This window comes from Chiloscyllium plagiosum, unplaced genomic scaffold, assembly GCF_037043375.1.
Source record: "Chiloscyllium plagiosum isolate Xiang-an unplaced genomic scaffold, Cpla_swu_hap1 HiC_scaffold_22, whole genome shotgun sequence".
Lineage (NCBI taxonomy): Eukaryota > Metazoa > Chordata > Chondrichthyes > Orectolobiformes > Hemiscylliidae > Chiloscyllium > Chiloscyllium plagiosum.
Genome location: NW_028270160.1, coordinates 33,391,565 through 33,407,005, shown reverse-complemented (window position 1 = coordinate 33,407,005; position 15,441 = coordinate 33,391,565). Strand labels below are relative to the sequence as shown.

Sequence of the window (15,441 nt, the reverse complement as noted above, 5' to 3'; positions counted from 1 at the left end):
AGTAGATCATTCAGCTCTTTGACTCCGTTCTGTTGTTCCAGTTAATTATCACTGTTTTGTACTCAGACTTAATTTTGGTGCATATATGTCAGTACACTGACCAAAATGAAATCTATTGATCTCAGTCTTGTAAATTCTAATTGATTCCACTCCCATTGCCATTTGAGGTAACGAGTTCCAGATTTCTATTTGTGAGGATAAAATACTTCACAAGCCCTTTGCTAATTGATCAACTCATTTTAAGGTTGTGACGTCTTGTTCCGAATTTCCACATCAGAGGAAATGAATTATCTGAAACTATCCTATCAGGTTTGTTTTTATCGATTTAAAATTAGAATTAGCTTTATTGTCACTTACTCAAATGAGTACAATGAAAAATTTACAAGTTACCACTTACAGCGCCACCTCAGGTACAAAGGTACCTAGGTACTGATTCTTAATGGGGGAAAAACAAGTAGAAAAATAAAGAAATAAAAAGTTCTGAATAACAGTTCTTCCAACCCAGTCCAGAGCAGCAACTAGCCTTTAATCCACATCAGGCCTTTAATCCACATCAGGCCTTTAATCCACATCAGGCCTTTAATCCACATCAGGCCTTCACTCCAGACTGCATTGGGCTTCACCTTGGGGCCGGGAAACCACTCCAGAGTCATCTTGAGGCTGGAAGTTTAGATGGACTGCAGATGCTGGAGGTCAGAGCTGAAAATGTGTTGCTGGAAAAGCGCAGCAGGTCCGGCAGCATCCAAGGAACAGGAGAATCGACGTTTCGGGCATAAGCCCGACGTTTCCTGAAGAAGGGCTTATGCCATGAAACATCGATTCTCCTGTTCCTTGGATGCTGCCGGACCTGCTGCGCTTTTCCAGCAACACATTTTCAGCTGGAAGTTTAGATACCTTGATCTGATTACCTAGCAAACTGCTAAACACAAGAGAATATAATTCTAAATTATGTAATCTGTTCTCAAAATTGAACCCTGTAAGTAAGCTTTGATGTTGCTGCTGCTGCTCCACCCTTTAAGGTAAACATGATTTAAATGGCTAAGAAATGCCAACATTAATTTTGTATTCCAGACACTGAGACAAATTTCTGAATCATTCTTCATTTGACACTGTTACAAACCTGGTGACAACAGATGGAGAGCTTGAATCCTAACTAATGACCTTATGGTGGAGTTGGGCCTGAGTGAGATATTTCAGATTTTGTTTCATTCTCAGCTTTCCAAATTTGCGTTCGGGTTCCTTTCGAACGTTCCTTAGTTTCTTTCGAACTTTCTAGGATAGTTTTGCATTTTTAGCAGTGCTGTTGCGATTAAAGTGTATCTACTACTCAGGGTGTCCCATCAAAGCCGAACGAATGTATTGAGTAAGGATTTCAAACTTACTCTGCTGCTGAAGTCTGCCTGATTGTCAAGTTTAACTTGCCACCATCTGGTTAGATTTGTTGCTGTTTTGCTGGTATCTATGATGCATCTCAATTTGGTGGGGGTTTGTGGGAGTCGAAAACAGCTGACTATGTCCTGCCATCTGCCCATGGGGCAGCGCTGCCCTTGGTATTAGAGATAAAGGGAAGGGCTTGTTTTTCCCCTCCTACCCTGCTGATAGGCCATGTAAAGTCTAGGTGCCAGAAATAAATGGGTGGCGGGGGAGGTGGTGGTGGAGGCAGGGGATTGAGATAAATGGAAATAAAAAAGCTCAGAAGTATCAAAGCTCTCAGATTCTGAATTGGAATCAATTGGGGTGTAAAATGAAAACAAAAAGAAAAATAAACAAATGCAGGAAGACTAGAAGGCGTTGTTAAAGGAAAATCAAACTGCAAATCAAAATAATAATTTTAAAAATAACATTTAGTATGTAAGGTTTCTAAGTATGTGTGTTTTTTTTTTAAAAAGAAAAGGCTGGCTCACATGATTTTTCGAGGGGTTGGAATAAATTGTGATTAGTTAAAAGCTAGCCCAGAGCGAGTGCCGTGAGGAGTTTACAGTGGTGTGAAGGTGACTCTATCCATGTTAGAGGAGTCTGGACCTTTCCTCGGAGCTCAGGACAAAAGCCTTTTCTTTCCATTTGTGTTCAAAGAGACATTTGTCTCGAGATGTTGCAGCTGTGGGCAGGGGGACTGCTTGATCGAAGACATCTCTTGTAGTTGTACTGACGGAGGCTGCGAACTAGACCCTGAACACTGTGTCTGCTTGTGTTTTTTTTAATTACTCCGTTTTTTTTCCTCTGCTACCATGTACCATGTGTGATTTCTTACTAATGTATTAATGTGAAGAATGTGGAAGCAACATTTTCCAGGCAAGGAAAACTTCTTATTTCTTTTCTCTTTGTTTAATAATTGTGCACCATCTTTTCAAACTGTATACGTTTACTTTATACTAGTGGATTAATCCTTCCGTTTGAGTGTGAGAGTGCGTGTGTTTCATGGGAGTCTCTAGTCTGCTTGTGCGCACTTCATATGCTACAGTTTAACACATTTAAACCATCTAAGCGCTGTTGTGTTGCATGCAATGGAGATTAATGAGAATTAGAGAAATGGCTTCCCTTTTGTTTTTCTGCTAGATTGTACCAGCAACATTGCAGTCACACAAAGGCTGCTATTTAGCGAGGAGTAATCTCTAATTTACTTGGCAGGGGTGGCATTGGAATAGGATATGACTGGGTGGCAAAGAGCAAGAGACGTGAACAAGGACAAGCAGTCTTTGTGCATCAGCAGGAAAACAAAGACACTTTATACAGTGTGCTCCATGCAACAAGCTGTTCAGCTTTTTCAATTGAGGGGGAGGTGGGTCCCATGTACTGTAGACACTGGGAATTCCTAGCTTTCCACTGAATCAAATACAGCCTGGAGCAGCAGATATTGTAAAACAGCTGAAATTAAGAACTGCATTTGTGGCTAAAGATGTACAGTTGGACGGAATGGGGTCCTATTGTCACATTACTGACTTATTGTATCCTTGAAATCCAAACATGTAATCTTCTCAACAAACTTCTCAACATTTTCAGGGCAGCTTGGCTGTAGCTGATTGTGTGTTTTTTAAAAAAAGCTGAAAGGGGCCTGAAATGTTATAGACCTTCATTGTCGAGTGAGTATTGTCCTTTTTGACTCGAGCTTCTCAAAGCAAGCACATCAGAATATGTAATAAGGACCGGCTGATTTACAAGCAGTTGCTGAGGCTTGCTTTTGTGGAGACCTGAGCCCATCTCTAAGCACATACTTGATATGTTTATTAGTGACAAGATTTTTTCTTCCTGCCTCTCTCTTTCCAGTCCCTCATTCCTCAGCTCAGCGTAGATGCATGGCCCGTACCAGGTTTCTGTGTTAAGAAATGTAAATTAGTAGCAAGAATGTATCAGGCTGCATAACAGTAAAATGCCTGGCACCCTATTCTATTTACAACAGTGCAAATAAACATGTGCCATTTTGCACGGCCTGTCGACTGCTCCTGCAAGGAAAGGGAAAGAATTGTATTTGTTTAACAGAAAGCAAAGTGCCTTATTGCCATGTGTATTATTGATTAGTATCTATGAGGGCATAGTCCACTGGCTGGACTTTCTGATCCGTAAAGGTCAGCAGCTCTGTGCCAAAGGTAAAACTGTAATGTCTTAAATTGAAAAGAACTTGAAGAAAATAGTTTTTTTCATCAAAGCTGTGACAAAGTTTCCCTTTCTTATTTGCAAGACAAATTCCTGAAGTCAGGTTGATAATTTGTGATTTGGCAATCATGTTAAATGAGGGTGTAATCCTAACAGTAGGATTTTTCCACAAGGACCAGTTCTTCAAATTGGCTTATCCTGTATTTATGCCAGGGAGTTCTAATTTAGATAAGCTTGCATGTTGAGAGGTTTGTGAAAATTCAAGAATTTCAAAACTTAGTTTTTTTTTGTGGCTCCGTAAAGCATACATCCTGCATTGGCAACACCTTCCTGCTGTCGCTCACATTCCTGATCCAGCTGAATAGCATTAACCTCCACCTCTCTTAATACTGTTAATAAAACCTTACACTGCCTGGGACACTGAAAATTGTATAAGCAATGGGGACATTCAACATAAACATTTCCAGAATTAAAAAGTGGTTTCTAAAGAGTTAACTTTAATTGTAATTGCAGTTACGAGTTTGTCAGTACAATATCCTTGGTCCCATGCTGTTAAAGAATATTTACAGAGACTGCTGAAGTAAGGAAATAAATAACCTCAAATAAGCAGTATGGCATGGTGGCTCAGTGGTAAGCCTCTCAGTGCCAGGCACCCGTGTTCGATTCTATCCTCGGGCAACTGTTCATGTGGAGTTGACACATTCTCCGTGTATCTGCATGAGTTTCCACTGGGTGCTCCGGTTTCCGGCAACAATCCAAGGATGTGCAGGCTAGGTGGATTGGCCATGAGAAATGTGGGGTCACAGGGATAGGGTAAGGGAGTGGGTCTGGGTGGAGTGTTTTTCAGAGGGTCAGTGTGGACTCAATGGGTTGAATAGCCTTCCACACTGTAGGAATTCTGTGATTCCAAATAACATCTTACAGTGGCTTCATCTTGCCCAGTGACTGCAAGAGACATCATGTGACATTGCATCACTTGCTGTGGTAACATATAGTGTCTCTAATGTCAACCAGATTAAACTGCTATACTAGATTTTGTCATCCCCTCTGTTGATCAGAAAATTTGTCTAACTCAGTCTTGAGTATGTTCAATGAGCCAGCCTCCACTGCTGTTTTAGGAAGAAAATTCCGAAGATTAATGATCCTCTGAGAGAAGAAATTACTCTTTATTTCTGTTTTGAATGGGAAGCCCCTTATTGTAAATTCTATCCCCAGGGTAATATCTTGTAAATGTTTGGTACCAATCCAACCTGACCATTATGCTTGATCAGGCCCTGTGACCTACCAAAAGCTTCATGGTAATAGCAGTGATTTCCCCAAACTAACCTTCCATTTGCTGCTTCTGATTTAATATTCTTGATCTCCTGCTACTAAAGAATATTTGTAGAATCCGCTGAGGTCAGGAATACGTTAACATTATTTCAGAAACATTTTTCTGTGGCTTCAAACTTGCCTTGAAGCCAAGAGAACAAGATCCTGTGGCATTACATCACTTCCTGTGATAATGTATACTATCTCATCAGCATATCTCACAGCCAGATTTAATCCTTTATACTCCAATCAATGGACTCAGAAAAAAATGTCAAGGAACTTGCTAAATTGCTCTTTACAAAATGGTAGAATAGCAAAACATTCAGAGATGATGTCAATATAATGATTAAGAAACATAGACAAGTATGTACTATCTCTAGAAATAACTCTATGATAAGATAGCCTTTTACCTTCAATTTAAGATATTATTTGAAATGTTAACTTTGGGAATGTTATCGGGAAAAATAACATTTGAGATTGATATATTTGATTTTTACTGATCTAAATAGTCTGCATTATTGACATGGCACAAATGCTTTATTTACTAAATTAATAATTCCGTCATGCAATGTATTTTCATTGCCAAACTTGATTGCAGCTGCTACAGTCATTCATAAGTTAAAATGGTGTTTAGCATGATGAAGAAAAATGACATGTGCAGTGGCAGGTTTTTAAATAATTAGCATAGATGCAGTGTGACTGAATGTTTGGATAGAGACGATAGCAGTAGCAGATGTTCTGCAAACCTGCCATTTCTGCATTCCTCTTGCCAGCTCTTCATCTTCTGGGAGCTCAAGTTGTTTGAAAGGATCACTGTAGTGTGTTGGGACTGCAACTAAATTGCATTTTGTTGACTTGGGCCAGTGTGATTTTTAGTGGTTTTCATTCTTCCTATGGCGAGTAATTTATTATTAATTCTTTAATTTACAGTGCTGTTGACAAGCAGTTCTTAATGGAAATGTGCAATAGCTGCAGGACTTGCATGGTGCTCAAGCTTGCCTTTCCTTGCTAGTTATGTTTTGCCAGGTTACCAGATGGAGCATTGTATTTCAGGGAAGAGCTGTATCTCTGTTCAGCAATCAAAGGGAGACTCGTAGCTGCTTTGCTCGGCTTGCTAGGTCAAAGGTAGTGACCACGAGGGAAATGAAGTATTCATTAAACTTGTACTTTATCACTGTATTCTGATGCAGTCACTATATGATTTTTTTAATGTACCCTGTGTTGTGATCAAATTCGTAACTTACACAATGGTTTATTTGAACTATTCAGCCAAGGGACACCTCTGCAAATCATGCTCTGATCGTTCCTGTTTTCAGTTTGAATAATTTAAGATCATACCAGAACACAGTCTTTGCATCTCAGTCTTAGTCCCAGCATCTGACCAGTCAACATATTTGTGGATCTTAAAGCAGCACATTGTAGTGCACACTGTTTTGTGGTAAACTTCAAGCCTTTTTCTGCTGACTTGGACGTTTCCTGCCATACAGTATGCCTGACCAGCCTCATTTTTAATATCTCCTGGTTAGAAATTATGCTGTCTGCGTAGATTCTAGCTTCAGTATGATTAGGAACTGCACTGGTGAATTCCTGCCTTTATTAGTTATAGGTGGTACATTAAATAATTGTACAGTGTTAAGACATTGCTTTGCTGTCTTAAAGCCAAGTGCTGGGCTTCTTTGTAAGCTATCCTGGTACAAGCAGAATTGAGATGATGTGAACAAGCAGCGTGAAAACCTCCTAACGGAAGAAACTGCACTGCTTCAAACTCTATTGGATTTGGTTCACTGGTGTCTGATTTCTCCTGTGTTCGCAATTTGGTTTTGGGATCAGATAATATCCTCTCTAACGGTTCATTTTATTTGCTTTAGGCTCCTGATGTTTCTCTCCTTATTTCATGACACCAACACACTAGTGTCACTGCAACATGGGAATATGTTTTTCCAATAATGCCATCCCATCCTCTCTCTCCCTCATTAGAGAATAAACGGTGCTCACCAATCATGAAGTTGCCGCTTCAGCCGACTCTCTGTGTGGAGTTTGCACATTCTCCCCGTGTCTGCGTGGGTTTCCTCCGGGTGCTCCGGTTTCCTCCCACAGTCCAAAAATGTGCAGGTTAGGTGAATTGGCCATGCTAAATTGCCCGTAGTGTTAGGTTAAGGGGTAAATGTAGGAGAATGGGTCTAGGTGGGTTACGCTTTGGCGGGTCGGTATGGACTTGTTGGGCCAAAGGGCCTGTTTCCACACTGTAAGTAATCTAATCTAATCTAATCTAATCTAATCTAAGTATATGTTACACCAGAGTGCATGTCATGCGCAACCATGGTGAATTATTTAGGATTATTCTCCCCCTTAAGTTTCACAGGGTTTCCAAATGCTTGCATTCTCTCGACAAGAAATTATTTTCTCTCTGGCCCTAGATAATGGGAGGCTTCACCCAATCCAGATCCCTGATGTCATTTCTGTATGTGAAACCCAGCTGGAAATTCATTGACTAAAACAGAAATTGCTGGAAAGAACACTGCAGGTCTGGCAGCATCTGTGGGGAGAAAGCAGAGTTAACATTTCAGGAACCCTTCTTCAGAACCGCTAAAACTGGACCCAAAGCATTAATGCTGCTTTCTCTCCAAAAATGTGCCAGACCTGCTGAGTTTTTCTTGCAATTTCTGTTTTTGTTTCTAATTTCCAGAATCGACAGTTCTTCCGGTCTTTTGGAAATTCATTGAGATTTCTTTATGAATACCTGATAGTGCGAAACAGTGGTCAGTGTTGGCTCTGGTTTTAATTGCAGTTTTTTTTTAATAAAGAGCTTGCAGCAAAAGATCAGACTTAAAGAATTGGTGTTAATATGCTGGTGTGTACTGTTTTTAAAGTGTTCATATCAGGATCAGTTTCATCAGCTCTGATATGTGGAACTATTACAGATGTCAGAAATATCCAAGTAAACATGGGCTTTGCATTGAACTCACCTCATATCTCCTGCTTCCTTCACCTTCATTCTAAAACATTTAACTCAAACATTCCATCCAGATACAATTCAGTCTCAAAATGGCAATATGTGTTCAAGTGCTTATAATAAGAAAAGATTCACCAGGCCATTATTTACAGAAGCAGTTAGTTGAATCTTCAACACAGTGCATCCATATAGCTGCCAACAAATGGAAATAAGATGATATGGTGGTGGAGCTAAAGTAAGCCATTCATTCCATCAAGTCTGTTCCACCATACAGTGAGATCATGGCTGAGCTGAAAACCGTCAACTCCACTTCTTCTCAAAAACCCGGATTCCCTTCCTAAGTAAAAAATCTGACCTTCTCAGTGTTGAATATTCTTAACCCACTGCGATATCCTTCTGTGGTAAAGAATTCCACAAATCCAGTGCCTAAAAACGAAGAAATTCCCTCTTATCTCTGTATGAAGTGGGTAACTCCATACACTAAAATTATGCTTCAGGTCTACACTGTCCCAAAATGGAACTAACCTTTCTGCATCTGTCAACAGCCCTAAGAATCCTATTTAGATTAGATTCCCTACAGTGTGGAAACAGGCCCTTTGTTTGAATAAGGTTTCCTGGCATTCTCCTAAACTCCAATGAGTTCTGAAATAACTCCAGAGGTTGATATCCCGTCACCAAGTCACCCTTTATTTACATGAGGAAAGTCCTTGATACTGGTCTAGCACCCTCAGAGCCAGGTCTCAGTGTCAGATGTCTGACACTCCTGGTTATATTTCTCAGCCAGGGGTTCCCTGGACCAGATTAACAGCCTCAATCAGGGAACTCGCCTTATATGAGGACCACCGTTATAATCAACAAGTCCCACCCCTCCTGAGTCCATAGGTTGGTTATTTTTCTTGTAATGCCTGCTGGGGCACTTTAGCACTGGGTCAGGTTCCACCAACTCTCCATTGGTTACGGGCGCTATGTAACGCACAGGAGCTTGATTTCTGACCCAGAAGCACCTTGGAAGAAATTCACGCTGTCCTTCTGGCAGCAAAGACGTTGATGTGGCAAGATCTATTGTGTCCATCTCAGCTTCAGAAGTCCCTTCAATGCTTGACCAAGAGGGAGAACCCAGGCGTCCCAATAACCTTCCAGAGTATATTGGTAAACCCTTATGGGTATTAATTGTAGCGTTCTTCTGGGAATCCTCATCTAACCGTGATTGCAAGTACAGATGGCTCAAGTCCAGTTGCGAGAAGGACAGTTCCCACTGCCAGGCATTCATCCAGCTGTGAGAAGCAGTTTACCAATTATTTAAAAAGACAAACCGACTTGGCAGGCTTCAATATCAATATAACCGGTGCATTCCGTTCCACGAACAGGACTGGTTTGATGATTCTTTTGCTTTCCAGTCTGCTGATTCTGCCTCTACCTTTGCCCATAAAAAACTTGGGTAATTAATTAGGGCGTCACTCAGGCAGCCGCTTTCTAATTGAAAAATCTTGAGTCAATCTCGGTGAATCATTCTCAATTTTTCCCCATTAAGCTATAAGTTCTCATAAGTTATACCCTTTATCTGTAAGCGTTCCCTGGTATAGGTTCTCAGTCAAGCTGAGGTCTTGCGCAAAGTTAAGGGTTGGAGTCCAAGGTGAACTTTGTTAAAACTGCTTCTGCGATCCCTGAAACAGCTGCACCGATATCGCCCTCCATTTTAGCCAGAAATTTATTTTGATTAGTTTGGATTTGGATGTTGCTAAGCAAATGAACTGTTCCAGCCAAATTTAAGTGATCTCTCCAGAGTGTGCAGTCTCCTGGATACTGGCCTGTATGTTCTCTTATTCAATTTAGGTCTAGTGCGACTCCTTTCCTGTCTCATGTCCGCAAATCAGCAGCAACTACATTGGCTTACCAGCCTGGATTCTGAAAAATAAAATTAACTGTTTGGCCTAGGCTTGGACTTGTTTAGGAGTTTTGCTGTGGGCTGACCTAGAGTCCATATGTTCAGGATATGTCCTGAGTAAGGCTATATAATTGCCTTCACTCAGCTGGTGACCCCCCAAGATCACACCTGGCGGTGGTATCCACTTCCATCCTGCATATTCTGTAACTCATATGCTCCACTTGTCACATTTTCCAATGATAAAGCCAAATGTAGTGCCTGTTTGAAGTCCACTTGGAGTTCATCTAGTTGCTGCTCTTGCGTGATCACACCATTAATCTCAGTCATGTCGCCACTGGAATATATCCACAAGTCGGTATCTCATCACCAAGTCACCCTAATTTACATATGGCAAAAACATCTGGGAATATTTTCCTTTTTTATTGCTGACAGATGAAATTTTGATAGGAAAATTTGAATGGTATGTGGTACTGGCTCAGCTGTCAGAGTATCGTAATGTCTGATGCTCTACTTTTTATCTGTCAGCTAGGACTCCCTGACCAGACCAGATTAATTGCCCGCATCGGGGAACTCGTATTCTATGAGGTTGACCTGGCTAACCTCATTTCAATCACTACCAGTACAACCTACTCAACTTCTCCTTGTAAGAAAATCCCTCCATACCAGGAGTCAACTTTGTAAATCTTCTCTGGACTGCCTCCAATGCCAGTATATCTTCCCTTATAGCCGTCTCCATCGTCCGTGTCCAAACAGGATGTGAAGTTGGATTTATTTTTCACTTCCAAAGTTGAATACGAAAGGTTATGTTTCCATCTTGCACAGACCTGGATTAGAAACTATATATTCAATCCTGAGCTTGTTCTGATGCAGAAGTTGTACTACATCAGTTTGCAGGCAACATAAGTTATGCTGACTTTGCTGTCTGGTAGACTTCATATTCTGTCAGAAAATATATTTCAAAATATCTTTTGGAAAGTCCCTGGATTGACTCTTCTTTGCCAGGTCAGCTGATCCCAGCCAATAGTACAAGTGGCCTTGGCTAGGGAGAACAAAGAACCATAGAGTTCCTGTTTCTGCGCCTATGCAGCTTTCTAACTTGGAAGTGTTGTAGTCTGTGATTAAATATATGTGACATGTACTCTAAAGGATAATAGTTAGAGGCTCTTAATCAAGGGAGGTTCGGCAATCATACATTCCATGAGGGTCACAGAATGGGGAGGAAATAGGGAGGGGAAATCTTTGTCTTATTCATTCAAATCGTTTGTTATTTCCTCATATCCGGCAATATTTTCCCCCTTAATTGTTGACAGATGAAACTTTGATAGGAAAGTCTGATTGGTATGTGAAGGATGTCATATCAGTGCTGCATCTACTTTAATTTTATGCTGTGTACTGAATTAAGCACCAAGAATTGCAGTATAAAGGTCTTCTCCTCAGACTTTACATGTTGAGAGTACAGTGTATGTACAACTGGAAAAGCTACTGACATATTTGAAAAAATATTTGCTTGTCAAGTCCATGGGGTTTAAAATAGCAAATTCCATTTTTATTGCATGGAATTCCAAAACTTCTGTAGATCATATTTCACAACACTGTTTGGAAAGAAATGCAAAAACCAGTATTGTAAGAAGTAGCAGCAGAAATAGGCCATTTGGCCCATCAAGTCTGCTTCGCCATTCAATGAGATCATGACTGGTCTGATAATCCTCGACTCCACATTCCTGCCATTTTCCCATAACCTCTGATTCCCTTAATAAATAAAAATCTCTCTCTCTCAACCTTGAACATGGTACTTTTGTTAAAACTCATCAATATTTCACTGACAGTTATCTTTATTTTAGATCTCCAGCATTTTTTATTGTTGATTTATTTGGATGCTTTTCAATTTGCTGAAGAGACAATCTCATCCCATTGAATTGGCCTTTAATAATCGTTGGCATTAATTTCTTCTCTGCAGGTATCCGTCCACAAATTATGAATGGACCAATGCACCCACGCCCCCTGGTGGCACTGCTAGATGGCAGAGACTGTACCGTGGAGATGCCAATCCTGAAGGACATGGCAACTGTTGCTTTCTGTGATGCACAATCTACTCAGGAGATTCATGAAAAGGTAGTACTGCATTCAGTTTAATCCTCAAGTAGGACAATGTAAAACAATCCTGATATATCCATTTGCTCCTTCTAGCATCATGTCCACCTCCCCTTCTTCCCTGGTAGGGTTTTTGTCAGATTAAGAAATGCTCGAGATGGGTTCAGCAACAGCCGTTGATTCCTATAATGGCTGCTTTATTCTAAGAACGCATTTTAAAATCCTCAGCCTGTCAACAATAAAGCAAACAAATTATGGCTTAATTAATAAGGAGCGTATCTGATAAGCTAACACTATGAATTACACCCACTAACTCTGTACAGAAGCCTTAACCATGAATGTAGTTTAGACCAGAACAGGAAGCTTGAGCAAGGATCAGGCTGAAGCCCCAGGTGACATAATTCTGCAGTGAAAAACCAACATGGTCCTTTTAGCATACAGAACTTTTCAGTTCAATTTATGAAGTATACCTTTTCACCTCAGATCCTGTCCCTCCCCTAGAATCTCCCAAATTGGCACATATGTACATCAGTTGTTCTTGGTTACCTGTATTCTTTAATATTTTGTGATTTGGTTTACTTCGATTTAACCCTTCCACATATTTTATTCAGTTGTTTTAAGCATTTCTTTCCACTGTTACACTTTCAGCTCTCATTCTTGCAGTGTAGTGTGTGCTTTAGAATGGAAGAAATCATATATTTTCAAAAATGCTACAATGAGTTATTCCATCGAATCACTGCTACATACAAAAGCCACTATAGCTGGTCTCCTTCAGCCATTTTGCTGACTGTACTACAGCACCTACGTTACAGTTTTTTAAAATTGAAAATGCTGAGACAAAGGTTACAGTCATCTATAATATTGATTGATTGTCTCCTTAGCAAACCCTACTCTAAATATGTCTGAATCTCCCTCCAATGTAGCAAACAGCTCTGTGATAGATTATACTTGGATTTGGAAAAATCTGCATCCTGGTGTTTTAGGCTTGGCTCCTAAAAAGGATGCTTTATGCCAAGCCTAGGTTATAGAAATAATTCCTTACTGTCCGTTTGATTTAATTATGTATCTTAAGTAGATTCACTAAGTAAAAGTTGATTGGTTTCTCAAACCAAAGAGTTTCCTGGTGTATATTCATTGCAAGGAGACTTCAATTTGTGAAATATTTGACTCTGATAACTGTGATAGCAACATTCTTTATGTTCTGCAATTTGTTTCATGGGACTTTGATAAATTGTAGTTAGTTCTCATAACTGTAGGTCACTTTGACTTTTGATTAGCAGAAAGTAGTCTTTTTTTTCTGTTCTCTATTATATGCTGCACATCTGTGAAAGGAATGCAGACTATATTATAAAATAAAACAATTTAATGTGAAATAAAACAAGCTTCCTTTGAAAATGTAAATATATTAGCCAAGTCTAGAGCAGACTGAATTTGCATTGGTTACATAAGTTATTTAGGTCTCCTTTGCAGGTATATCTGAACCCAAATGATTGGCTAAGTCAAGTGTCATATATTTAGTTTTCTGTTGATTAATGACCCAGGAAATGATGACAATTTAATTACAATAGATGCAGCAGACCAAGAAGACAGCTCACCATCACCTTCTCTAGAGCAACAAGGGATAGGCAATAAGTATCTCAGCCAGCGATATCTACATCCTGTGAATTAATGAATGAAAACAAATAATGTAAGCCTTGTTCAGTAAGAGCCACCTGAAATTCTACAGCCCTTTTGAGGTGAAAATGGTATGACTCCAGACAGTGGTGAAATTTGGAGCTAAGTCAAATTTCTCAGTGTTACGTTGGCCTAACATACATAGGCACAGTGAATTCCCACAAGTGAGGTATGTACGTAAATGACAGGATACCGAGGTTTTAAAACATTCATTTGCCCACAGGATGTAAATGTCATTGATGAGGTCATCAATTATTGCTCATGCAGATTCTGTGAGCTTTCATCAAATGGGTCTATTGATTCTGTGCTTGGTTTGTACTGAAATGAGTCAGTTAATGCTTGGAGTCAGAGGAATGGATTTGGGTCTAACAACCAGATGAAGTTAAGGAGAATTCAGTTTCAATGTCACAGCAGGAGTCATTTATGTAAATGACTTGGATATGAATATACAAGGTATGGATAGTAAATATGCAGATGACACCAAAATTGATGGTGTAGTGGACAGTGAAGAAAGTTACTTCAGAGTGCAGGGGATGTTGTCAGATGGGCCGATGGGCCAAGGTGTGGCAGATGGAGTTTAATTTAGATAAATGTGAGGTACTGAATTTTGGAAAAGCAAATCAGGGCAGGACTTATACACTTAATGGTAAGGTTCTGGGCAATGTTGCCAAACAAACAGACCTTGGGATGCGGGTTCGTAGTTCTTTGAAAATGGGGTCACAGGTAGATAGGATAATGAAGAATGTGTTTAGTATGCTTTCCTTTATTGTTTAGTGCATTGAATACAGGAGTTGGGACGTCATGTTGCAACTGTACATAATGTTTGTTAGGGCACTTTTGGAATAATATATTCAATTCAGAGTGGTTAGCACTGCTGCCTCACAGCGCTAGAGACCCGGGTTCAATTCCCGCCTCAGGCGACTGTGAAAACTCCACACAGTCATTCTCCCTGTGTCTGCGTGGGTTTCCTCCGGATGCTCCGGTTTCCTCCCATAGTCCAAAAATGTGCAGGTTAGGTGAATTGGCCATGCTAAATTGCCTGTAGTGTTAGGTGAAGAGGTAAATGTAGGGGAATGGGTGTGGGTGGGTTGTGCTTCGGTGGGTCGGTGTGGACTCGTTGGGCCGAAGGGCCTGTTTCCAATCTGTAAGTAATCTAATCTAATCTATAGGAAAAATATTGTGAAACTTGAAAGGGTTCAGAAAAGATTTACAAGGACATTGCCAGGGTTGGATGGTTTGAGCTATGAGGATAGGTTGAATAGGCTGGGGCTGTTTTCCCTGGAGCATCAGAGGCTGACAGGTAACTTTATAGAGGTTTATAAAATCATGAGGGATATGGATGGGATGCATAGCCAAGGTCTGTTTTCCAGGGTAGGGGAGTCCAAACCTAGAGAGCATAGATTTAAGTTGAGAGGTGTAAAGTTTAAAAGGGACCTAAGGGACAATCTTTTCTCACAGAGGGTGGAGGGTATATGCAATTAACTGCCAGAGTTGATGGTGGAGGCTAGTACAGTTACAAAATTGAAAAGGTATCTGAATGGGTACATGAATAGGAAGGGTTTATAGGAATGTGGGTCAAATTTTGGCAAATAACACTAGATTAATTTAGGATATTTGGTCAGCATGGATGGGTTGGACCAAAGAGTCCGTTTCTGTGCTGTACATCTATATGACCCTAAGAAGCCATTCGACCCATCACATTTGTTCTGACCCCTTTGAAAGAGTTATTCATTTAGTCCCAAGAACCTGCTTTCTCCATATCCGTTCATTAATTTTTCCCTTTTGATTATATATTGAGTTTCCTTTGTGAAGGTTTCTGTTGGATCTGTTTTCGATGTCCTTTCAGACGTCCAGATCAGAATAGCTTACAGCATTTAAAAGAATGCTCCTTGCCTTCCCAATTACCTATATCTGTCCTTTTGTTACCAATCCTACT

General features: G+C 40.2%; 1 protein-coding gene across 8 annotated transcripts in view; it reads left to right on the top strand.

Moving 5' to 3' along the window:
- Nucleotides 1–15,441, top strand: part of LOC122546872 (C-terminal-binding protein 2) — a 293,229-nt gene that overhangs the window by 207,328 nt on the left and 70,460 nt on the right. For 7 of the 8 annotated variants that reach the window (XM_087998941.1, XM_087998942.1, XM_087998944.1 and 4 more), the window contains one exon: nt 11,698–11,852. In XM_087998941.1, coding sequence (XP_087855067.1) covers nt 11,698–11,852 — 155 coding nt within the window. Of the gene's footprint in view, nt 1–2,025; nt 2,293–11,697; nt 11,853–15,441 lie in introns of those variants that run through there. The other variant, XM_087998945.1, reaches the window with a different exon arrangement.